The 27,069-nt window shown below is 36.1% G+C and overlaps 1 protein-coding gene across 2 annotated transcripts; it reads left to right on the top strand.

The window, feature by feature from the left end:
* The first annotated feature begins 3,938 nt into the window (after positions 1 to 3,938).
* Positions 3,939 to 25,743, top strand: grm5a (glutamate receptor, metabotropic 5a). 2 transcript variants are annotated; one of them, XM_055043689.1, is made up of 18 exons: positions 3,939 to 4,065; positions 4,239 to 4,483; positions 4,571 to 4,704; positions 7,026 to 7,287; positions 7,448 to 7,562; positions 10,523 to 10,772; positions 14,912 to 15,147; positions 15,263 to 15,384; positions 15,471 to 15,595; positions 15,681 to 15,849; positions 17,250 to 17,376; positions 17,752 to 17,869; positions 18,507 to 18,693; positions 19,211 to 19,369; positions 19,540 to 19,665; positions 20,298 to 20,480; positions 20,574 to 20,743; positions 22,553 to 25,743. In XM_055043689.1, the coding sequence occupies exons 1-18, from the start codon at positions 4,056 to 4,058 to the stop codon at positions 23,424 to 23,426; spliced, it is 3,612 nt and encodes a 1,203-aa protein (XP_054899664.1). In that variant the 5' UTR covers positions 3,939 to 4,055; the 3' UTR covers positions 23,427 to 25,743. The 2 variants fall into 2 exon arrangements, with proteins under 2 accessions (XP_054899664.1, XP_054899665.1); XM_055043690.1 differs by having other exon boundaries at positions 4,188 to 4,483.
* Positions 25,744 to 27,069: the final 1,326 nt, after the last annotated feature.

Below are 27,069 nucleotides of genomic sequence, written 5' to 3'. Positions count from 1 at the left end.
TTTAATTCAAGTAAAGGCAGTTCAAAGTGCATTATATAACAAAAACATAACACAATAACTAAACAAACAAATATTACATTCCATCATCAAAATCATCAAGAAAAATCATCATCAAGTATACATCAAATAGAAAATTAATGTTCCAGTGAATAATAAGTACTGTAAATAATAAGTCAACTCTCAATAGGTGTGTTTTTAGGCTGGATTTAAAGGATTTCAGTGTTTTAGCACATTTGGTTTTGGACATTTCCAGGTTTCCAGGCTAAATATTTATATTTTCCTTTTTCCAGAGGTGGTTTGTATTTAATAAGGCTGTTTCAAGGGCAAGAACTACATTTTAGCCATTTCTATAAATGCAAATGTATATAAGATGTTTATTCTATACACTTGTCCCATTTCTATCCCTTATTTAGTTATGTTACCACAAACTTCAATGTTTCTGTGTTGAGAAATTCTATGTGATCAAGTAACTCAAATGAATGCATTGCTTTGAATTGGAAGGAAAATAATATGTTTTTCAAAATGTTTTATTGATAAAAACCTAAAATGTATAATAAGCATCTCCACATTTCCAGAATCAATAAAATGTGCTTTGGGGTTTATTTCCATTAGATTGAAGTTATATATATACTGTATATTAAACACCCCTTTTTGGTGGTATACTTACTAATTTTATGCTTCGGATTGTGTTGGCATGAATCTAACTCCCAATATATAGCCACACAGAATATCAGTGTATTTGCTGTGGTTGCACTGTGAAACTCTCTCTGACAGTAGTGGGACCATAGTTTAAAATTCTGCCACAAAAACCTCACTCTGTATGCATATTTAATTTTAACATTAATGTTAATGTTAAATTCATGCATTTTTCAGCTTCGATTAACTAACACACTTACAGGCAGTGCCTAACAAAAGAATAATAATTAAAAAAAACTCCACAAATTTATTGTAAGTTTTTTTAACCCACTAAAAAGAACAAACAACCTTTGTCTAATCCTTGACATTTTCTACATTCCCCAGAAACCACTTACTCTGTCGTCGCTTATCATAGATACGGGACTGTTCACTGCAAAGACCAGAAACAAAGTCTTCACTGAGAAGCAGCTGACTTATACACAATTGCTCTGAGCAGTTCTTTGCTCTGTGATGATTCTTAAGAAGAAAAACTCAAATGTCTTAACATCACTGATGCTGTCTCATGTGACATTTAGTACTCAAGACAGCATGCCATTGTTAAAAAGATCAGTGTTCATAAATTTGTTTATCTTGATATCTCAACTCATCTGCTACCTCCCCTGTGTTTGCCACAGGGATGCAATGCAGGCAGTAAAGGCCAGTATCTTACCACTAGTGGGCGCCATGTATATTTTTTTATTTCTTCAGCCTGCATCTTTCCCCTGGTAGCTGTTAAAGGAAAAATACTCATTAACTTGATTATACAGTGTTTATACTCATTATGCTTTTCTCCTGCCAACAAGATGCAAATAAGCACATTTATGGGAAGAATTTTTTGAAAAACAAATATAAAGAAGAAAAAAGTTGGGAAAATACAGCAATACATGGTCTGACTGCGATAATAACTGTAATAATCTCTTAAAGATAATTGTTTAACCATATGTAGGTTAAATTGGTTTGACTGAAAATAGCTAAACATTCTCATCTTGTTATAGCCTATAACAGGTTGTGTAAATTATGTTCTAAATACATTTTTAAATATGTTACTGAACCACTATAATTTCCAGAATGGTCTTGATTGTCATATAAGTGAATCATTTCTTTTTATTAAGCACTTTGGCTGCACTGCAGTGCTGGTATTTCTGTGTGCTCTCCTTGTTCTCTAACGACTCATTTTTGCAATTAGTTCCAAAAAACAATAATAGTTTTTGAAACAAAAGACGTATTTTGTGTTTCAAAACACAAAATACTTGTGTTTGAGTTTCAAAGTCTCATTTTTACTTCCTGTTTTCCAACAGCAGAGGATGCTTGTCCTAATGAAGAATTTTAGTTTAGGTATATCTGAGGTAAAAAGGCTTTAGGAACGGTGTGAAAAAGATTTTGTTTAGCTGTTCACTAAAGTCTAACACGTATTTCTATTTCTACATTCTTCAGAGATCTACTGACTCTGGTGATAATCAGCAATATATTTCACAATTCACAGTAGGGACCTTATGTCCTCAGTGAGAAGCAGCTGACTCACAACCTTGCTCTGGGCAGTGCTTTGCTTTGTAAAGGATTCCAAGAACAAAAACTTGAATATCTTTAAATCACTGCTCCTCTCTCACAAGACTCTCAACACTCAAGACTGCAACCAATTTCAACAAAACCTTGTTGTCTTTTGATTTGTTTAGCTTCATTATTGGTCTGCCAGCAAGTATTGCAAAAATGGCAAATGTAGTCGATGAAAACTGGTGTCCTGCCACTAGAAGGCGCCATGCATCTATTTAGACACTGAGTACAGTATATCTTGCGTCCTGCATAATGACCACTGAAGACAGGCACCAATCTAATATGGATAAATGTGTATAAAGAAATAAAAGATAGACATATAAGACAAAAGAGGAAATCTGTTTGTTTTTTCTCTTTTATACAATTACAGGCACATGCAAGGCTGCCATATTAGAATTTGATACTGTGATTGGTGAGAAACTTCTGACTATACTCTCAGAAACAAAATTTCAGTGGGCTGTTCTTTTGATTTCATTGTTTGTGAGCTTCTGACTGAAAATGGAACACATAATTAAACCAACTTCACGATATGCCACAATGTATTTTATTTTATGAAATATAATACTTTATTTTATTGTATTTTTTAGTCCTATATAGTGCTGTTCTAAGTTCCACATTACTTGAAACTTAAGATTCAGTATCTGGTTGTCTTCAAGAGTCTGCCATGCAACGGTGCAACCTCCCCTAATTCATATTGTACAGTCATATTGTAGCAGAAGAGCTTAGACTTTTGCTGCACAGAGTTTATATGTTCTCCCAGCGTGTCTGAGTTTCTCTTGGTATTCTAGCCTTCTACATCCTGAATGAATGAATGAATGAATGAATGAATGAATGAATGAATGAATGAATGAATGAATGAAAGGACGAAAGGACGGATGGAAGTCATGTTAACATTTAAATTGAGATTCTTTGTCATTGTGTTTGTGATAAACATTTGAGAACTTGAAGGAGATCGTTGGTGAATTACCATTAAAGAATATTTAGAGGCTTTCAAGAATAACTTTGGGAAAGTCATCTGATTATTTTCTGAGGAAAAGATGCAATTACTGCAATGAGTTTGTGCTAACCTACACTTTAGCAAATTTAGCAACCTTCAAATTCCCGCCTCATTTCCAAATAAATGTAATAACCTCTTAAAGTTTTCAAAGGTTAATCATTAATTTCGAAAGATTTACAATCAAAGCATAAAACGGCACAAAAACATTTAAAACCACTTTGGAGATATGTCTTCTTGTTTTTCAGATTTTATTCCCACAGGCGTAGGTTCTCTGTATTGACAGCATGAGGCTGCCAGATAGTTGAAGCTAATATGTACTGTCGTACCTGCAAAAGCTGCAAAAAAACTTAAAACTAAGGAGTTTAGCAGGAGGACAGCTCTTGCAATCAGAGCATCAACGGAATGGTTTAGGTGGCCCAAACAAAGTCAGTGAGCTTAAACTATTATTTATATTACAATTGTCTTCCTTTTTTACTTAGTATTTCATAAAAACAATAATGTGCAGTGAAGTTTGAGGTTCCAGTGTGTATTTTCTATTTCCACAAGTTCCCATCCGAACAATCGGTGGTGAAGCTCTCCACACTGTTTTGGATGTAGAGAGAATGGAGGAGGAGAGGGGAGTGGAGGAGCTAGCAGAAGAGTGGGAGAGAAGGAGGGGGGTTATCTTGTGCGTCAGTAAGTCAAGCATGTTCCAATAACGGGCTGTATTATCTGCTGCTATTTGCAGTTTGCCGTAGCCAGGCACTGGACTGAGCTCGAGGAAAAAAGCTGCACATGCTGCTCTTTACTTTTCCTCTGTGATGGAAACGATCTCAAATGGACTGAAATCTGGATGGCAAAAGGTAAGCACAATGCATGTGTTTGTTTAGTTTTTAGCTCAGCTGTAAAATTTAGTATCAAGTTAAGGTATCTTGTTCTGACTTCAGTTCTTCCACACCTAGCTTATGTGCATCTTTTTCCTCAGGAGGAGTCTAACTCTTGTCTGTGGCTTTTCTCTCTCCATGCAAAACACAAGAGATTCATGTGAGAGGGCAGAGGATGGAGGAAGGTTTAAAGAATAGCACATGGACAATGAAAATATTATGTGTGAGGTTGTTTGGAATCATTCTGTTGCTTGCAACTGATCTGAGCTGGCTGAGCTTGAAAGAGCAGGCTGTGGCCAGTGCCCAGAATAATGAGAGAAGGGTGCTGGCGCATATCCCAGGGGACATTATCATTGGAGCTCTGTTCTCTGTCCACCACCAACCACCTGCAGACAAGGTACCTGTTGTGTGAGTTTATGTCCTTGGGTATCCTGTATCTGTGTGATGAAGGTTAACAATCCACTTGTTGGTCCACTTTGTTTAGGTGCATGAGCGAAAGTGCGGTGCAGTGCGTGAGCAGTATGGGATCCAGAGAGTGGAGGCCATGATGCACACTCTGGACAGGATTAATGCAGACCCCAATATTCTTCCCAATATTTCTTTGGGCTGTGAGATAAGGTCAGCAACAGGAGCAGTGACTCCACTTATTCTTAGCAAGTCAATAATTAACCTACTCAGAGTGATCTGTTAGAAAAAAAGGACTCAGTTACAACTTGTAATGAATCAAAACCAACAAAAAAAATCGTAAATAAGTTAGGATGAAGCTGATGACTTAAGCTATAAATAACCAAAGATAATGTGATGTATAAGGGTTTGCATTACGCTTTTGACATTTAAATGTCATTTAGACAACTTTGAAATTTAAAACAGCCAGCAGTTTTGAAAAATAGATACAATCTTATTCAAGAGTTGTTAAATGCTTTAGGTAGTCAGCTATGGCAGTTTGATTAAGAAATCAAAACAAATGTATTCTTAATTAAATATTTTCATTCATTACTTAAATAATATTGTTTTAATCACTCAACTTTTTTCCAGATAAGCTTTCTCAGTCTGCACCCCGGTACATGGAAATTAACCATTAAATATACATACACTTTCACCTCTGCAAGAGATATATAGAAAGGGGAAAACATTAAAATAATAATTCCACCCTTCATCAATAAAGACAAGTTTGAGAAATGCAGCCTTATGAGTAACTTTAGTAAGGGTGAAAAATTTATAGGATAAGTATTGTATTTTTCCATTTTTTCAAAAATAACTGGTGCCACATTAACTAGTATCCCTAGCAATGTCTAAATCTGTTTAATTCAATGTCTGTTGTTCTTTTTTCCAATTAGATTGTTTCTCTGGGTTATATCAATGATGGGAATCATTTCTCCTAACTACTCATGAAGATAGGAAAACATGCTACTTAAATTTGTTACATGCGTTTTAACCATAATGACTTAAAATAGCTACATAAAAATAGTTTCTTGACTAAACTCTCTCATGTTAACAAGTAAAAAAATAGGTACCATTTTTTTAAAATAATGAATGTTGTGACAAATAAACCTGAGTGAAGATTCATGTTTATTTTGCTACAGTGCACAGTGAAGAATATGGTAAGGAAGGTAAAAATATCTCCAAGGCTCAGTGTTAGAAAAATGCAGCAAAGAGTAACTAAGGGTCATCAAGTTTCCATAACAACCATGTATTTTAGGGGTTTTAATATATCTCTGCAAGGAATAGTTATAAATGTGAAATGAACTATCAAGGAGATCAGAAAGAAATACACAAAAAGACCAATCAATCTAAAAGTAAATTATTTGAAGATAAAAGTAAAACAATTTTAGGTGAGAGGGGAGCAAGAATAATCTTCCAAGGAGACTTCTGGGAACTGGATACAAACTAATGATCCCTTCATAGATAAAAATGCACAAGAAAATGACAGACGGCTGGTTGAGAAGGAATTTAATTAACTTTTAATTAACAAAATGAAGCAAACAATTATCCTTCAAATCTTTAAGGATCAAAAAGGTATTCCAAATAAACCAGTTGCCTTCTTCCCACTTGCAAAGTACCTCAAACCAGAGGTTCAGACATATTTTTGGAATAATCATTGAGAGTTTCAACTACGACCAAAATAGCCACAGCAGCCTGTTCTTGTTGTGATTACTGGCGAGCTCATTACTGAGCACAAAATGTAGAATATCTAGTTTTTCAGCTTTAGCAGAACCATGGCTCTGATTATGTTGTTGTTGTTGTTGTTGTTGTTGTTTTTTGTTTGTTTTTCAGATAACCGTTTTAAGTTTGCAGTGAAGAAGTAGTACCACCAGTTGTTCTTGACACTTTATTATCTGCTTAAATTTAAATTTGAATTCTTTGGAATATTCTCCCAAAGAATTGGGAAGATTATAGCGTATAGAAGCTATAAACACCAGCCTTCTGTTTATATATTTTTCTGGATAAGCAATTCTTTTTTTACTTTAGCTTATGAATTATATATTATATGTACATGTCTTTTTATTCATTACTACTACTTTTTTAAAATTAATTTTTTATTTACTCATATAACACAATTTGAAAACCATGACCTTGAAGTAAATCCAGGTTTAGTAGATGGAGAAACCCTTTTTGAAATGATGAACGTCTCCAGTCATTTTGCTACAATTTGTAGTTTTGTTTCCAAAATATCAATGAGCATTACAAGAAAAGAAGAAGATGCTTGTGATTCACTATGATGAGAAGTGAATGAAGTCAGCCTCAAACATACTTTATTGAATCCCGGTCAAAGCTTAATAAAATCTGAGCTTAAAATAACTTAAATAAAATGCCATGTTTACTGACTAATTCAGACAGTGGAAACGCCTCCTATCGGTTTTGAAGCCCTATCAGATCATCTCTCCCTCTAATCTTTTTGCCAAAATATTGTGATGGTGAGCTCAATGTTTGTTCACCAGGGACTCGTGCTGGCATTCAGCGGTGGCTCTGGAGCAGAGCATTGAGTTTATCCGGGACACACTAGTGTCCAGCGATGAGGAGGAGAGCCAGGCCAGATGCACAGCAGAAGCAGGGAACATACTCCTGCAGGGAAAGAAGCCCATCGTGGGACTCATCGGACCAGGATCCAGCTCCGTGGCTATTCAAGTGCAGAATCTTCTGCAGCTCTTCAATATCCCACAGATTGCATACTCAGCCACTAGCATGGATCTCAGTGACAAGGTAAAGTTGGAAAATAAACCAGAAACGTTAAAAGTTTCTGTTGAATTTTATAACCTAGAGGCCAGATGCTATGTACGTACAAATTAGTGTTCAGATCATTCTTTGAAAACACACACAAGTATGTCATCAGACTTGTGAATATGTAAATCTCTCCCAACAGAGTCTATATAAATACTTTATGAGAGTGGTGCCATCAGATATGCAACAAGCCAGAGCCATGGTGGACATTGTCAAGCGGTATAGCTGGAGCTATGTGTCTGCAATACACACAGAGGGTAAGACTCTATGCCTGTGAACAAACATAACATCTTAATACCATTGAAAGCAAATTAATTCCAGTAAATTAACCCAGCTAGTGAAACCTACGTGCAATTATATGAAATAAATAAGAAATATTGACAAGTTCATTTATTTGAGTTACTACACACAAAGTGATGTTTTTCTGTAAGAACACAAAATGTTACATTTTACATGAGATCATAAAACAATTGAGCTTTTTTTGCATCACTTACTTCATTAATGCAGCATGGCATGGAGGAGATCAACTAGCTCTGCTCGGGTGTTCAGGAAACTAAGGTGGCTTTACAAGTGGCCTTTAACTGGTCTGCATTGTCAGACTCGCTAAACAACAAAAAGTAATGCAGGCTAGCTAAGGGCCACTATTAAAGCCACCTTAGCTTCCTGAACACCTGAGCAGAGCTTCGCTTTCACTCATCTTCCTCTGGACAAAATCTCATAGATTAAAGGTTTAGGTCAGAAGATTTTGCTGTTCATCCAGAAAAATAATACCATGATCAGCAAAGAAGGTACTGGCCTTTTTGACACTGTTACAGGTGTAGTCAAAAATATGCTCAAACATATACAATTTAACATTAACATATACATTTTATACTGGCAAATGACAACGTTTTCAGAATATTCTAGCTACTAAAATGTATTTTCAGTTTACTCGATCCATCACTGCAACACCAAAACAGTAGATACTTCCTGTAAAACGTCTGGTTTTGAAGGTTCTGTTGTGTAGTTTCAGTAGTTTGTAATTTTTCATTGAAACAAACAGAGAAAAACTATTACATGATTTGCTTGAAATGCTCAAAAGGACACATGGCATCCTACAATCTTTTGTTTTAATTATTATTTAGATTTGTAAGCCATCCTCTAAACCTGGCAAAACACATGAGGAATAAGCACACACTTCTGTCATCATTTTCATAGATTCGGTCCTTGAGTGACTAATCCTATTTATTAGGAAACAAATGTGCTGCCAGTGTATAATCCTTGATTTTTTTCTTTAGTGTGTTACCACACTTGCTGTTAAGCTTTCAGTGTTCTTACCACTGTTTATTAATGTGCTTGAATAATTGCTGAATCTAAACTGTATTTTCTGTTTTCTTATATAACCAACAGACTGGTGTTGAACAGAATTTTCAAAACAGATATATCGCATTTCAAATGTTATTTTCTGCTTTGAGAACTAAGGTTGTCAGTTGTTTCTCCAAGAAAAACCAGGAATTTTATGTTATTTCTTTCAGATCCCAGTAGGTAGTGGATTTGCACAGTAACCCTACAGAAAAAGTTTATGTCTTGCAGTTGTATCCAGGATCTTATCATTATTAAAAATGTTACCATAGGTGAGAGATGGAACATGGACTAAACTGAATTCTTTGAATTTTGGGTATGTCATTTCTTCTCCACAACAAATTATAGTAACAGTTGTAAAGCTGAAAAAGAGTCTCCAGTCTATCTATTCATGTCCCTCTTCCAAGAGCGAACAGTTCATCTTTTGGGGTTGAGAATCATGCTCTTAAACTTTGAGGGGATTACGCTCAGCTGTGAACAGCTTCAGTGCCACTGAAGGGCATGTCTGAAGGACACTAACAGAACTGCATCATCTGCAAAAAAAGAAAAAAAAAAGACATAATATCTTGAAGTTATCAAACAAGAGACCTCCATAATGATTATTCTCAATAACCACCATAAACAAACAGATGGTGCAACCCTGCTCCAGAATGTGAGAAAAGCTTTTGCTTTGGGCAAAATATAGGAAAAGATAGCTTTAAAAGCAAACCAGCTACTCTGTCGTCTTGCATTGTTTCTAACAAAATATACTGAATGACTCTTCAGATCAACAAAGCACTCAAAACATCAGGTCACAGGAGTTTAGTTGATAAGTTTTGCCTTCAAAATTAAAATAATTATGATTTAGGACAATGTTATCACAAAAAATGGATAAATATTTTTAAATAGTTCTCAAACAGCCAAATATAGCAGGAAGAATCTAAACAACTTAACAAAAACAGTTCTTCATTTCTTTTTTTTAAGACTTCTGTGGCACTAATGGCTTTTTTTTTATTTTTTAGTAGCTTGACAGGAGGAAAGGCAGAGAGAAAGAGGGAGCATATGCAGGAACTGCCCCAGGCTGAGGATCAAACTTGGGACAGTGGAGTGCAGCCTCGGTACATTTTGCTTTACCACAGAGCCACCAGGTGCCCACAATCCTTCATCACTGATGAACGGCACCATTGTATGAAAATTAATAATCCAGTAGATTCTGTATCCACTGGAATTTAAGATGAGCAGAAATTTTAATGGAGGCTCCAATTATTGTGATATGTTTGAAACTTATTGGACATATTAGTAATCTAACCTGTTCAGGAGTAAGCCGCCTTTCACCCACTGACAGCTGGTGTTGGACACCGGCCCTTCCATGTCCCTACAAGAATTAGGCAGGCTTATAAATCTAAGTAATGGACATTAGTCATCAGACCATTTCCTTCAATTATTTATGTATTTAATAAATGTAGGTCAGTCATGCTTGCAGCACCGCAGTGGGCTTCTGTGAACTAATGGCAAAGTTTATGACCCAGTAAATAATTTTTGGTATACACTTGCACAGCCGCAGAAACTAGGCGACCCACTTTTCAGCAATAATGGGGAAATCAATCACTCTACAGCATCTCCCATGACAGGAGCAAAATTACCACATGTTCAAGTGCTGTGTTGGTATTACACAAGTGTATTTCTTTGTTTTCCTGTACTGCAATTACACATGTGAGCCTGCAGAAGAAATTGTTCCCAGAAGAAATCTGTCAGATTTTTGACTAGAGTCCTGCAAAAAAATGTCTGAAAATGATTTTATTCGGCCAGGAAACGTCTCAGTTTTCTCATTTCATTTGTTTAGTTTGAATGACAGACACCTGACTGTGTGTTTTCAATAATGTGCTTCCATCCAAAGGTAACTATGGTGAGAGCGGTATGGAGGCATTCAAAGACATGGCAGCAAAAGAGGGGATCTGCATTGCCCACTCTGACAAAATATACAGTAATGCAGGGGAACAGAACTTTGACAAACTACTCCAAAAACTCATGGCCCATCTACCCAAAGCCAGAGTGGTGGCCTGCTTCTGCGAGGGCATGACAGTCCGAGGCATTCTGATGGCCATGAGACGAAAGCGCCTGGTGGGGGAGCTGCTGCTTGTGGGAAGGTGAGCAGGGAAATCTATCATTTTCAATTGTCGCTGTGTGTATTGTTTGCCTGTACCAGGGAATAAAAGTCAAAGCCATGCACGGTTTGTGCCTCTACATTTACAGTCTTGTTGCTTTCCACTTTCTCCAGATGTCCAGCGTCATCCATCCCGATGTATTTGTTCATAGTGGAACCATCTTTGTCCTCTCATCCTCATCATCATTGCATCTTTCAGTTTAATGGTGACCTTTAACCTTCAAGGTATTTTTACATTCTATGATATTTTTTTTCATAGTGTATTCAGCAGTGTATAAATATCCATATCTTTTGAATGTTTACACATTTTGCAATATTACAAGCACCGATTTCAATGTATTTAGTCTGTATTTTGTATAATAGGCCAGGACAAACTAGTATAAGAATGTGAAGTAGAAAGAAAAGTATATGACAAAATGCTTGCACCTGAAATAGTGAAAAGTTTTGTTCCCCAATCCCTTCAGAAAATTGTTAAATCAAGTATACCTGTGACTAGTGTAATCTCTGTGTTAAATGTAACAACAAGAGCTCCACGGTATCTCTGGAAACATATAGCTAGAAGTACAGATTGATAGTTTAGAGCAATGCTTTTTGTCTATGTTTGAATGACCCAGTAAATCAAATGGAGAACCAGTAGCATGACTTGAAAAAGCTGTTCAGAGTCATTCCATATCCAATTATACTGATCTTGAGCTGTTATACAAAGAAGAATTGAGGAAATGATCTGATGGAGACATAACTCAAAATATGTGCAACTGTAATTACATTAATGGGTAGTTCTTTAAAGCATTGACTCAGAAAGGTTGAATAAAAAGGAATATCCCCTTTTTTAGACATTTTTTGATCCTGAAAAATCTAATTCTTTTCCCCTTTACCCAACAAAGATACACTACTTTGTGTTGGTTTTTCAAATCAAATGTGAAACTCATTAAAGTATAAAACTGTAGTGTGCGCATATTTAAAAAGTTTCAAGGAGTATAGATATTCCTGTGCACAATCGTGACAAATGTGCCTGTTATCTTTTGTAATCCTAATTTTTATGTTTTCAAAGTATCAGTGCAACCCAAATATTAATTGTTCACTTTGATGAAAATAACTGCATTTTCCATGTGTTTAGAAATACAAAGTTGAACGCTCTGTTTTCTCAGTTTCTATAATAAACCATTTTTTATCATATTATACGACCATCTGCCTGCAAATTATTTTAAAAGAAAATAAGCCAAAGATTGGGCAAAAAACATTTCAGAAAACAAAAAGCCTTTAAAATCATTAGCGATGCAAACAAGTGAAGAAGAGGCGGTGGATCTAGCGAGAGGTTCCAGTCTCTCTCCGAGAATAACGTGTTTTATTTTAAGGTTTGGCTCTCTGGCTCGCTCTCGTCCCTGGTGTTCTATAAATGCCTTTCCTCATTAGGAGCCACATATGTAGGCTGTCGCTCAAATTTGACAGCAGGAAATGTAAAATAACCTTGAACTACATATTGTAAAAACACAACTCTCTAGACTTTCCATAAGCTGACACGTCATAAATACTCTAGCTGTGTAGCCATTGTACAATTATTTTATTGATGTCAGTTAAATAGTTAGGATTTCTTTTATTTATATTATGTTTTGCTTATAAAAAGTTATTTGAGATATGCATGCCCCATCCAAAATTTGCTCTTTTAATGTAATCACTAGTGTTTCTTTGTTTTACAGGTTTGTCTAGTGACCTGCAGAAATTTAGATTTTGATGTGAGCCTGGAGATTTTGTTGCTAGTTGTGTGCCTTTGTGCCATGTGTGCATGCCTATGTCCCATAAATGGAGAGAAATACTTGGATCATGCCAAACATATGGAAGAAAGTCCTCCGGTTAGGTCACACCGAAAAATTACTTTTTGAACTGCAAGTAAACCTTGTGTGGTGGAAAATTAACATTGAACATATTCTCATCATGAAACAGGGTGATGGCAGGATCATGCTGAGAGTTTTCTTTTTCAGGGGGAACAGAAAAGCTGGTCAGCCAAAATAATAAAAAGAGACTAGAACAAATTGACATTCTGCAGACATTCTTGGTATAAATCAAAGCAAATATGTGTGTTAGAATGGCCTAATCAAATTCCAGACCCAAGTCTATTTGAGAATCACTGGAAGAAAAGGTAAGTAGCTATTTTCAATCAAATCTAACTGTATTGAGCTATTTTCCAAAGAAGAACGAACAAAAAGCAAAAGGTGCCTTGAAAGGCAGAACTAGTAGAGATACATAGCCCAACATTAAGTATTGGCTGTTAAGTGGTTTATTAAAGGGTGAACACAAAATGCAAGTCAATCTTTTTACTTTTTAAAACTTTATAAAAATCTTATGGTTCCCTTCTACTTCACAAGGATGCACCTCAGCAAGTTTAAGAAGCTTTGAGCGAAAAATCTCCACCTTTGATTCTGGCTGCTGTACACAGTTTTTTCACACAAGAGCTCCTGTTAACCACTTAGAACTTCTATTACTGTAAATGCAATGTGATCCTTCATTAGTTTTCCACCCACAAATGCAGAAACACAGCAGCTGAGATTGCTTATAGGTCATGGAGGAGAAGGTTTAGTCCATTTAGATTAGACAGTTGTTGATGTTTAGTCTATTTTTCTCCCCTCTTGTTCAGTTTCAAGTGTAAAAATGACATCTTTCTTGCTGTTGGATTGTTAAAAAAAATGGGCTGTTCTAAAAATTGTATGAAAAATCAGAGCAAGATGTTTGTGTACACACACTGCATAGCAAGCATATATATGTGTCTTCAGGCATGTAGGTGGTATAGCAACATGCCGTATGCAGCATGGTGCCCTGCTAGGTCGATGTGTGGGTTTCAGAGCGCTTGTTGAACAGTGATTCAAACTATCCAGAGTCAAAGCCCTCTATGCTTTTCAAATCTATTCCTGCCTTTTTTTATGCCAGTGCACCATTTCTGTACTCGCTTCTCTAAGGATGTGTTATGAAATGATCTCCTACCTCACCAGAATCAGGCATTATAAAAACACCCACACACTGTTGTGTAACTCCAGCTTGGCTAAATAAGTTTTCAGACAATTACTTCTCTCACATTTTTTTCTTTAAGTTTGTTAGAAGACATTTGCACCAGTTAGCCATGACATTATGACCACCAGCAGATGTAAACATATAATTATATCACTACTGTGGGTGGCATATATGAAGTTGAAAGGAACCACTCTGTCCTTGAGTGTTTACCTGTTAAAAGCAGAGGTTGGGAAGTTATAAAAATGCGAACAAACTTAATAAAACCCATATATTATAGAACACCTCCAACATTATGTAAAAGGAAGACAAGGTTTGTGAAAAAAATCAAAGCATGTTGTGTTGATCCTCTTTTTGTCAAAAAGAAGATTGACTGAAGCTTAAAGCTGACAGGTTATCAGTTGTTGTGATAGCCATTTGGATGTCTTAGAGTTAAAGTAAAGACTTAGAGTTAAAGACTGTGTTTTTATGGATGGCTAAAAGATGCAAAATAAAATAAATAAATAATTTACATAATAGACAATCACTGCATTAGATATCAATAAACCATTAAGATGCAAACATATAATAAATTAAATAAATCATATTTAATTTATTGTTAATGGTGGATTAGGTGTTCCAACAATTCTGCCAACAAGTTTAATTTAAAATTTGACCTTCTTCCCTACTGAAACAATGCTGTCAAATTAATCTTAAATTCATCTTAATGATTATTGCACATGTACAATTGCTGCAGACAAATACAGGCGTTGTATCTGTTGTCAAATAAATATACAGTATCTGTTCTCTTTTGTTTCTCAGTCATTAAGTGTCAAGTTACAATGGAAAGTAAATGATTTTTTGCATCTTTTGCCGAGGTGACAGTGCCGTCTCAACAGCCAAACCACAGAGTGGGTTGCAAAAATGATAAGCAGTTAACAAGATATTCAAACTGCTGCGGCTCAGAATCGTTTTTGTAAAAGTGTGTACAATTATCCACTTAGTCATTTTTCTCACTATTTGAAATTGCTGGTTTGAAGCCAAACAAATGTAGAAATGGTGTTAAATCTGATAAGAAACATCACATAAATCTGCTCACTTCCAGTTTTCACTCTAACCTCTTGTTTTACTTTCTCTTTTTAGTGATGGCTGGGCAGACAGGTATGATGTCACTGATGGCTATCAAATGGAGGCTGCCGGTGGGATCACCATCAAGCTAAAATCAGCACATGTGAACTGGTTTGATGATTATTACCTGAACTTGAAGCCTGATTCCAATCTGAGGAACCCCTGGTTTCCTGAATTCTGGCAGCACCGTTTCCAGTGTCGACTGAGAGGGCACCCACAGGAGAGCCCAAAGTACAACCGCACTTGCAGCTGTTAGTATTAAAAAAAAACATGCTGCCTGCATCCACATTGAACACTTTTAATCTGTCAGTGACATCATACAATTAAGTTGTTTTTTTTGGTTATGTTAATTTTTGTTCGCCGCAGGGAGAGAATCTCTACGACACCAGTATGCCCAAGATACAAAAATGGGTTTTGTTATAAATGCCATTTACTCAATGGCTTATGGTCTGCATGCCATGCAGCAAACTCTCTGTCCAGGATATAAAGTATGAGCCTCAAAATTGAGCTTATCCAGATTCCATTACTTCTGATGGCAATATCATTTACTGCAAATTTGTTCTGTTTTTCAAAGGGTTTGTGTGAAAACATGCGGCCCATAGATGGCCGTAAGCTGCTGGATTACTTAATGAGAACCAACTTTACTGGTGTGTCTGGAGAGATCATCCACTTTGACCAGAATGGAGACTCCCCGGGCAGGTAAGAACTCTGAAGACGAAAGAAAAGAGAAGATATGCATAGTGTTAAACTGTACACTGAAAATGTAGGTTGATGTGTGCTACAGGTATGAAATCATGAACTTCAAGCAGATTGGAGTGGGTCAGTACGCTTACATCCATGTGGGAAGTTGGGATCAGGGTGGTCTGAAGATGAATGATGAGGAAATATGGAGCAACAGCAGTGAAATCATCCAATCAGTCTGCTCTGAGCCCTGCCAAAAGGCTCAGATCAAGGTGGGATTTCAAATTTAATTCAGTTCAGTTAAGTTTGAAGTTACAATTCATTCAGTTTACTATAGAGATGCTTTGCAAGATTTTTAGGATGCTTAAATTTAGATATCTGGTAATACTAATCATTCAAAATTCAGAGTGCTGAGAGAAGGGGTGTACAGCATAAGTCATCAACTCTTGGATTTTATTACTGAAAATGTAAATGAAATTATCTCAAAAGAGGCATCTGGATCGTTGGGTGGATCTATGGCCTCAGCCTGAATGGCATCAGTTTTGTGGTTGATACAAATATTGCTTCCCATGGTATCCAGTACTAACCCTATCTTCAATTTAGAAAGTTTGTATTCAGTGTTTTGTACCATTTTTATACAATCCTTACTTTTCTAAATTTTATTTCATTTACATACTTAACATATATGCAAGTCTTTGGTGTAAAATGAATTAATTTAATGGTTTGCACATTACTACATTGCATTTTGTCACCAGACTTTATAAAGTATACCCCTAAAAACATTGTTTCTTTCCTGTCCCCTATTCCGCCTCTGCTTCTTCACAAATGGGACCCAAGTGTTACAAAGGCTCATATGTTTCAAGTCATGTGTTGAGCAAAAAGAGTTTGAAGTAGCAGTTCCCAGATGGATATTAACTACACCTCTGCATAATATCCACTATAGGTTTTCTTGTTGTGAGGAAACCTGTGAAGTACAACCCACACACTAGATTTAAATTAATCCCAGATGTTCACTGCTAATCATGACAATAATATAATAGCTTACTAGAGATGCAGCTCATGCCATTGTTCAGGATTTAATCAACTTTATTTAGCTTCATCCTATTTGTGTTGAGGGGAACCTTTGTGCTCCTCTGTATCATCGCACAGTTTTCCAACATCAATCTCTATCTAATGCACCTTAAATGAAAATAAATACTGAACATCAAAAAGATCCTAACCTGGTCTGAACTTCTCCCCCAAACCAAGTTCCTTCTTTTCTGTCAAATTCAATCAAACAGGCCTCATTTCCTTTCTTCAACAACTTTGTGTTGCTGATGACTGATGACTTATATAAAAAAGGAATCTCATACAGTCTTTCACACATCTATTTTGCAGTTACTGCACCCATTCCTTTTTGAGCAGTGTGCATTTTAGCATGCTTGCCAGAGGAGAAAATGTTAAGCTTTTTAGCTACCATAAATGAACAGTGTCTTGAAAAATTGTATGGAATGTAACTCCATGACATTGTACAAGCTTTTGTCTTCTTTGTTTCCCATGACGAACACATTTTAATTGACATGTCCTTCACAAAAGTCAAGGTGTAAGATTAGCTACAGAAAGGTCCCATTGGAGCTTTGAGTCCTTTCCACCTTACTTTCAGCTGCCTGTCTCTGTGTGAATGTGTTTCCAGGTGATCCGTAAAGGAGAAGTCAGCTGCTGTTGGACTTGTACTCCCTGCAAGGAGAACGAATTCGTCTTTGATGAGTACACTTGTCGAGCCTGTACCCTGGGCTCCTGGCCTACAGACGACCTTACTGGTAAACATTTTATCTCTCACTCGAGTTATTTAAACAGGACATAAGAGGATCTACCACATCTGGTTTTGTTATAAATGCCTCTTCAGAATTTCTCTAATCTTGTTCTCAAACACTTCCTTATAACTATATGCAAAGCAAATTGCGATTAATACAGAATGACTTACAACTGTACAAATCAGCCAAAGGCTACATACCTATAACAGTACAATGGCTTTGCTCTTTTCTTATCTAGAGTTTACACTTCTAGATCACTATTTTTTTTAGCATAGCTCTTTTTTATCACTTCATATCCAAACAACTAATGATATGTTTATTGTTGTACAGTTTGTATAATTTCACATACTGTACATCATATGTTCCAATCCTTCTCTTCAGGTTGTGCACCAATTCCGGTCCAGTATGTGCGATGGGGAGATCCAGAGCCAATCGCAGCTGTAGTCTTCGCCTGTCTGGGACTCATGGCTACACTATTTGTTACTTCTGTCTTCATTAAGTAATTAAATGGATATATTCTTATATGTAATGCATATTCTTATTCAAAATCGCATGGTCAAAATGAGGACAACTTGGTAAATAGTTGGTATTACTTGGTGTAATTTCAGTTCAGTCTAGATCTTGTTTAGTATTTGTATTATGCACATAAATATTAGGTATTTATTTTATGGTGGTAATAATAAAAGTATTTAGATATAAATATATATTTATATTAGAGTGGCCCAGTCAAAGCACAGATCTAAATCCAAATGAGAATTTGTTGCACGACTTAAAACTTACGTTTTGAAATGCTTTCTATGTTTGATTGAGCTAAAGCTATTTTGCAAAGATGTATCTCAAAAAAATATCAGTCACTAGATGTGTACAACTGGTAAAGACAAACCCCAAAAGACTATTGGATGTAACTGTAGTGAAATCTACTTTTCCACAAAGTCTTGATGCAAGAAAGCTGAAAAACTGCTTGCCACACTTTGTAGATCAATTGCGCAAAAAATAGCTTTGAAAATCATGTATCATTTTCCTTTCACGCCATAGTTATCACATTTGTGCTGATCTGTCACATAAAATACATTGAAGTTTGTCTTTGTTCAGTGAACTTATGATTTTTTTTTTTTTTCTTATTTTTTTGAATGTAGGTTTTGGGACACTCCTGTGGTGAAGTCATCTAGTCGGGAGCTTTGCTACATCATTCTTGCCGGAATATGTCTGGGTTACCTGTGCACCTTTAGCCTAATTGCCAAGCCACACATTGTCTACTGCTACCTACAGCGGTTGGGGATTGGCCTGTCCCCTGCCATGAGCTACTCAGCCTTAGTTACCAAGGTACTCTCTTTTACAAAATGAAGTTAGTCATTTACTTTTGTCACTTCCTATGAAACACAGAGACACAGCTTTATTACTTGTTCATTTGCATAATCTGATGTCACATTTTTACATAACACCATAAAATGCACAACAGTTTGACACTATTTTTATCAAGCTGATTTGAATTTAAGTACTGTATTTGAAAGATAAATATGACTGTTTATTTTTTTATATCCCTATTTTACATAAAAGACGTACATCAAAAGGTTTTCCTATTTGCATTTAAAAAATTAACCGAGCGTGCATCCACAATGTGATATTTTGTTTGTTCATATGTATGTATGGTTTTAGCCACAAACACAACATAGCTGAGCTTCAGAGGCTGGCACACTGCCAGTTATAAGTGAGACAAAAATTAAGACCTGATATTCCAGGTCAAGGAAAATGATTATTCACACAAATCACCGTGAGAAGTGTTATCTTCGTTCAGGCTAACTGAAACACCCATATTCATTTTGATCTATTTTTAATTCAGACCAACCGCATTGCACGCATCCTGGCAGGGAGCAAGAAGAAGATCTGCACCAAGAAACCACGTTTTATGTCCGCCTGCGCACAATTGGTCATTGCCTTCCTACTCATACTGCTCCAACTGGGGATTATTGTGGCACTTCTTATCATCGAGCCACCAGAGGTATGTATATATATATAATATATATATATATATATATATATATATATATATATATATATATATATATATATATATATATATATATATATATATATATATATATATATTGGATGGTATTAATGAGCCTTTATTCAAATGAAAAGAGAAACATTCTTGCTTTGTTTTCTTAGGTGATCTATGATTACCCCAGCATCCGTGAGGTACATTTGATCTGCAATTTGACCACTTTGGGAGTGGTGGCGCCACTGGGCTACAACGGCCTGCTTATACTCAGCTGCACCTTTTATGCCTTTAAGGTACTTCAGGAATACATCAGTTTGTTTCTCACTGATCTTCCAATGCAGCTTGATGACTGTTTTCACAATTTTCATTTCCTTATCCAAACGTGCCTTGCATATGAATTTTTGCTTTTCTTTTTATTGTTTTTGTTTTAGAATGTCTTAATATTGTTACCTCAGTTAATGCAACAATGGAGTACTTTGTATCATCTTACATTGATACAAAGTACTGAAACGGAGTACTTTGTATCATTTTAGACTGATACAAAGTACTCCAAACCTGCTCCATGAAAAGAGAAGTTTGGATAGGTTTAAAAAAAATTTAATAATTGCATTGTACATTTGTGTTCTTTTCCTGTAAGTGCAGCTGCAGGTCTTTTGGTTTTACTCATGTCAAGTGCGACCTTATTGCACATATTTCTTTCCAGATTAGTTAAAAATTCATTTTATTTTATATAATAGTTATCACACTTTTAAGTTTTTTAAATCAAGCTCATTCATAAGAGTCTAGAAGGCCATGTGTCATTTTACGTCCAAATCTTGTATTACAAAAAACTCCATTAAAGTTTGTGTGGTTTTAAAGTGACGTGAAAAAATAGGTATTGTAAGTTGTACTGCTCTAAATTTCTATTTGTCTTTTTCTCTTTCAGACTCGCAACGTGCCAGCTAATTTCAACGAGGCCAAGTATATTGCCTTCACCATGTACACCACTTGTATTATCTGGCTGGCCTTTGTGCCCATTTACTTTGGCTCTAATTACAAGATCATAACTATGTGCTTTAGCGTGAGCCTCAGTGCCACGGTGGCTCTCTGCTGCATGTTTGTCCCTAAAGTAAGAAACAAGCACAAAAACAACATTTTCTGTTTTGAGAGCTTTGCTTCTTTCTACTCTAATTGTTATATGTTGCTGTTTTTATACTGTCAGGTGTACATCATGCTTGCCAAGCCTGAGAAGAATGTACGCAGCGCGTTCACCACTTCCACCGTTGTGCGCATGCATGTGGGTGATGCCAAGAAAGCTGCCAAGGCTGGCAAGTCATCCAGCAGCATGGCCAACCTGTTTCGACGTGGTGGATCAACACAGGACAACATAAGGTAGCTAAAGACCAGAATATGCTGTTGAAGATGGACTGTAGACATGATCAACAAGTGTGCTTGGCTCTTAAAAGGTTTCTGTTTTTGGTGACTGCCTTAGAAATGAATGGTTTTGCCATTTAAGGAAAAGCATCAAATGCATTGCATCTGAGACAAATATTACTCTCAACCGATACGCAAATTTAATAATTCACTTTTTGCCTATCAGCTTCCAATAGTAACACTTGTTACATTAGCAGTGGCATAGGCAAACCTCTCATTCTCCTTATTCTCACTAGCAAGAAGGTGCCAACTCCTCATTGATTGCATATGCATAAAACAATACAAACTTCTTTGCGGCACAACAGATGAAAAGGCTATTTTAATGTATCTGATGCTTGTACCAACCCTGTCTAATCCCATTCCTATTGCTGACATCAAAAACACTACTGCTTGAACTTATTAGAGCGTCTTGACTGCATATCCCAAAATATGTGGCACAATGTTTGCTAATACATCCAGTTGTAATGGGATTTCTCATGGCAAGATTATTTGGAACAGTTTCAAAAAAAAAAAAAAACGCACTTATTATGATGCCTTGATTTCCACCTGCATATACATTTCATGCATATTGCAAACAAATGTGTAGATTCCTCAATGGTGAGGATGATGTTTTCATATCTCTTATGGTTTTCACCAAATTTGTCATTAAAATGTGGCAAAACTTTGAGAAAATCACTCTTCTTCACATGTTGAATTCTCTTTCAGAGAATGAAAAAAAATGATTTGCTTCAGATTCTTCAAATTCTGCTGTGCACACATTTATTTTGGTTAAAGAAAAACTTGTCTGAGACCCTCATTGTTGTAGGAATTATAGATTTTTGTCATATCCTCCCAAAGTCCTGGTTGGTCACAAAACTCTCTCTCTGTGCTAAAATGTCAGAGAATCCCATCATATTTACTTGACAGGGAAAATTAATCTGTGAAAAGTCCTGTTCTCAGTCCTACCACTTCAGCAGAGACTGGATGTAATGTTGCACGCTGCAAAATGTGTGAAAGTCAGGTGGGAAGAGACAAAGCAGAGCAGACAGACTGCCAACATCAAAACAAAATGGACCTTAACATTTAAAAACTTGTCAATCTTATTTACAAAATCTGATTGATTTTTTCACCTAAAATTTTAGCTGGCCTTGAATTTTCACATAGTGGTATGCCATATGAATAATTATTTATGAACATTTACAAAGCTGTTCAAGTTTTAATTGTCTACACTGAAGACCTCAAATTACAACAGGCTGCATATGAAGCTAAGAAAAACAGCTCCCTAAGCTGAGAACAGCCAACCTCATTTGGGTTACATCCTCCCAGAGGAAAACTGGATCCTTGGAGGATTTCTCTTTCTAAGGAACATAAATGAACAAGCAAGGAGATTTAATATTACACACACAGCAGAAGACAATGGAAGACAATGGAGAATGAGATAAGGAAACCGATAGAGACAAGGTTATGTAAAATGACTTGGAGGAAAGTTATATATTTATGTATAATGTCTTGCAAAAATCTTCATATTGATTTGAACTTTCTACAAATTTAGCCTCTCTGGGAGTGTTGCAAAAAGACAGCAATTCTTAAAAAAGGCATAAGAAGACGTTTGCCAGTGGCAATACAATAGACACAGCAGGTTCTGGTCTATTGTAAATGTCACAAAAAAACCCTCCAAAAATCAAAAGACCAAAAGTCTTTAGGAGGAATACTTTTTCACTGCACTGTATATGTGAGTTATTACCAAAATGTTTTAGCAGGATTAAAATGTAACTCTCTCTTTTGCAGTTCCAATGGAAAATCTTGGGGACAGGCTGAACGGAGCTCCAGACCAAACTTGTGGAAGAGGATGTCGTTCCACGTTAAGAAAAAAGACCCAGTCGAGGTGAATCAGACTGCCATCATCAAGCCATTTTCTAAAGAAGGAGACACAACTGGGGAAAACAGTGTAACGGAGCAGTACGAAGGACCACAGCTGTCTCAATCTTTTACCTGCTCGCCCTCTCAGTCACCTCTGCCCACCATTAGTCCACATGCAGCTATAGGAAGAGGTCACCATTCTGACGAGAGAGGTGATGAGATGAAGGTTTTACCACCCTATGCACCCGAGTTCTCTTCTGGGGTCAGGCGGAGAGGTGGGGACAACGGCCAGATTGCTGCGATTCTAGATGGTGGGGACATCAGTATCATCAGCGTGGGTGAAATTGGCCAAACTCAGGGTACCACCATCATGGACCAGATCAGCTGCGTTGTCAATCGTTTCACCGCCAACATCAGTGAGCTGAACACCATGATGCTGCCAGGAGGACCCACTCTCCCGCCTTCCACCACAGCGCCGCCCGTTGCCTCAGATAACTCCCCATGTCCATCCCAGTACTTCAATAAACAGACACCTTCTACTGTCACCACATACGCCGAAGTGACTGCCGCCTCCAACTGCTGCGACAATCGACCTAAGATTTACGAGCAATTGGCTGGGACTTGCACGGGTGGGAGACGGGCAAAGAATCAGGAGGAGTTGATGGCTCTGACACCGCCGTCCCCATTCAGGGATTTCTCTCTGAGCTCTGATGAGAGCTCGCCTCCCTCGCTGTCCCCGGCTTCTGAGGCCGAATGTGACCAGCTGCTGCTGAGACACTACCAGAGCTCCTCCTCTCTTTAGACCTCCTCTCTCCTATTTGTGTTTGTTTTTTATGCAGAGTATTTGTAACTCTGTAAAGACAGCCATTTTTGCCAGGACCAAACTTTCAATGCCTTTCTACATGTGGATATTGTAGATAATCAGTTGTTTTTTGTAAAGTTTTCAGATGGGACTGAATATGCTTCAAATGTCAGTTTGGCTAGGATGAAGAAAAGAACACTACTTAGACTTATATAGGAAAAAAGATTTTTTTAAGCAATTCCAGTCAAACATTTATAATTGCTGGTAATCTACACAAACATCACTTATTTGGGAATTTGAATCATTAATTTGAACCATTTCTTTGTAGAAGCTGGCATATAGTTTTAATAAGATAACATGCAATTCTGTAAAACTAGAAATGAGTGGCCAAGTTACAATTTGTTATTATTATTTTCATTTACACTGGATCAAAATTACGTGCAGAATATTTACATTAGATTATGCTTACATTCCCCAAATAACAGCAATAATGCATCGAGTTGTTATTGTGGACTGTGACACTAATGTTCCAGCATCTTGCAATTTACAATTTTCTTGAATCTTGATAGTTCTTCTGTTGTTCCAAGAGATTCTGACCAGTTTTCTTTCATTTGAAAATGGCTGTTTGGATTAGATGGCTTTAACTTTGGCCAAATTTGTGATTACACAGGAAAATCATCAGAAGCAGATGTCACTACTGGTTTTGTAACAGATAAAGAGGATTAGTAAGCTTGTCAAATAGCTTCAATGACATGAATAAAAGCCAAAATAAAAGTTACATTTATGCCAATGATGAATATATCTAAACTTTTGACAGGGACCACACCATCGAAAAATTTGAAACTATAAATAACACAAAATGTATTAAATAAACTAACAAAAAACCTGAACTGAACTTAGTGATAATCTTAATGTGCTGATACTCAAGAGCATTTAAAGACTTTCTACTGCTTTTTTTCTAAACATGTTTCCAACTCCAAAGAAAACATGGATGTTAAGCTGATGACTATTTTATTTATAAGCTTTTAAATGACATCTTTCTTTATTCAAGTAATTCTTTTTAATTGTTTTATGAAATTAATTAAAATTACATATGGATCTCAATCTAAATCAGTGCGTGTTTTAAATTGTATTTCAGTTGTATATTTTTAGCTATTTATGATCACTGAAAGGATGCTTTGTTTTTTTAGCTCCTTGATGAGTTTCTATATAATGATGTTTTGCTTTTATTACTGATGAAACCTCAGAAAAAAATAAGTTTAAGATTAGAAATGGCATTTTTTTTTACTCACTCACTAATTCATTGGCAACCCTTATAGACAAAAAAAATTGTGAATCCTTAAGAAAAAACATACAAAAACTGCAAATATTGCATTTTGTTGGGCATTCTCTTCCATTCAGCAAATCCTCATCTTCTGAGTGGAAAGAAGCTATTTCCACTCAGAATCCAGGGAATACAAGCGACTGTCTGAGTGAACACAGTCATCAGGAATGTAACCCACAAAGAGCTTAAAGACACCTTGGATGTTTCTTCTCAATATGACTTAGCTGAATGTATGTTGAGGTAGGATTTCTAAGAGGACCAAAACATTTTTTTATCTCAGGATGCATCTGAAATAAATTGTTTCTGACTGCAACTCTTTCCTGCTGGATTAGTAAAGTTGCTGTTTCCACTTTGCATGATCACTCTCTTTAAATACGTTAACTTTAAGTATCTTGGAATTAGAATTTTAAGGTTCTTAGATACAGTAGCAAAGTCATTATACAAGTAGTGAGCTTGATTGTTTTAAGGCTTAGTTTTAGCAAGAGGCAAGCAAACAGTGTTGACAATGTGTTGGATTTTTCCCGCCTTGCTGTGCCAGACTCCTGTTGTGAATTGAGTTTTGTTTCTTTAAAATAGGTCACAGAATTTACTTTTGTTTGCCTGGTTCTTTCAACTCACTCGGTACTCTGTTTTGTTATGTTTTGAATATTTGAAGTTCTAGATGAATGTTTGTATTCACAGACTCACAGCTTTTTAGCCTGTGAGACAAAACTGATATTTATGTTGCAGCTATACTTTATGTGTTTATCTATTTCTTTATTTAAAGTTTGGCTTCTGTCCTTTATCTCTGTTAATATTTATTCAGTATTTTTTTTAAACTGAGTTATAACTAAGTATAACCCTGGAAAGTTACCATATTTGCATGTACCTTTGTACATTTTGCATACTAAAATGTGAGTTTGTGTTTGTAACTTATTGAAGATAGCCTGTATTTTTTTTTTAAATAAATTTCTGACAGACTTTTACTGCATTAAAGGAATCCATTTAAATTTAGCTGCATTCTTTTTGCTGTTACTTTCAGCTTCTAGTACAACTTAATTTAAAAAGACAATCAAAGAGTTGCAGATTTATTTTTTTTTACATTCAGACATTACTGGTTGTAGGTTTATTCACATAGTAAATATTTTTAATTAACAAACTGGAACATAAGCAGTCCTTTTTTTAAATACATATTTTTAGCCTTAGTTACTTAAATATACTGTCAAAAAAAGAACTTAATTGTGTCAATTCACCATGCGACAACTATTAAGCATATAGGAATTGGGGCTTCTAGGGTTCCCTTCATTAAATAACGCTTGATAGCTAAATATTTATGCAGAACTTGCCCATGGTTATATGTATGCCCCCATCAGCCCAGTAACGTCTTTTATATGCAGTGCTCATTTTTACATTCTGCACTGATAATTTGTTGCAGCATTAGCAATTTCAAAAATGAAAATGACTTTGTGACTCAATGTTTTTGATATGATTGTCATTTGAATGGGGGCAGTGTCATTTAAAATTTACTTTTTAAACCTTTATATTTTTTTATATCGCTCTATGAACAAATCTATGACGAGTGAAACTGATTTTTTCAGACATGTTTGAGAAATACTTGAAACTCTCATAGCAGCCATTCAGAGAGCTCAAAGTGCTTGCTCTCACCAAGCACCACCTATTGTACAAAGCTCCTTGCAGCTGCAGTCTCCAGCTAAACTTCCACCTCACCAAACACCCCTCCTCCACAACTCCTCCAGCTAAACTGCACCAGACTGGTAGCAGTAATTAGCAAAGACCTGTTGGAATTGGATGTCTGCAAAGCTTACAATTCAAAATACTTCTCAGTCTTATGTTTCTAAGAACTGTTGTGAGCAGCATTGCTGTTGTGACGGGCTGAAGGTCTGTTGGAAAAAGTGCCTTCTTAAAGAGATAAAAGCCAATTTCAAGATATGATATATTCTGCAATTTTTTAAAACTGAAGGTAACATATTTCCATGCTTTTAAAGTCAATATTAGGGGCGTGAGAAGGGGGTAACACCATGATGATCCCGCCCTCGTATTTAGGCAAGAGCTGCCACTGCATTTGCCTCAGAAATAAAATATGAAGTAGATCTTGTTTAAATAATTCTTCTTCAGATTGAGATTTCTTTCGTAATGAATGTTGTACTTTACTTATATATATATATAAAAAAAATTCCCACAAGAATTATGCTGTATTATTTCATTAAATTGTGTTATTCAGCGCTAAAACACAGATAACTTGGCAAAGCCGCAGTCATAATCTTAGGAAGTAACATTACATTACTGAGTAGCTGAAAAAAGTCAGTATTGCGACTGAGC

The sequence above is a fragment of the Poeciliopsis prolifica genome, unplaced genomic scaffold (genome assembly GCF_027474105.1).
Source record: "Poeciliopsis prolifica strain line A6 unplaced genomic scaffold, Auburn_PproV2 SCAFFOLD019, whole genome shotgun sequence".
NCBI classification, from domain to species: Eukaryota; Metazoa; Chordata; class Actinopteri; order Cyprinodontiformes; family Poeciliidae; genus Poeciliopsis; species Poeciliopsis prolifica.
Note: the sequence above shows the minus strand (reverse complement) of the source record. Positions and strands in the feature narration are given on the sequence as shown.

Bases quoted from the DNA above. Each gene is read 5' to 3' on its own strand.
- grm5a (XM_055043689.1), top strand. The intron at 17,377-17,751 runs GTAAACATTTTA...CCTTCTCTTCAG, and splicing joins GCCTACAGACGACCTTACTG to GTTGTGCACCAATTCCGGTC. The intron at 20,481-20,573 runs GTAAGAAACAAG...TTATACTGTCAG, and splicing joins GCTGCATGTTTGTCCCTAAA to GTGTACATCATGCTTGCCAA.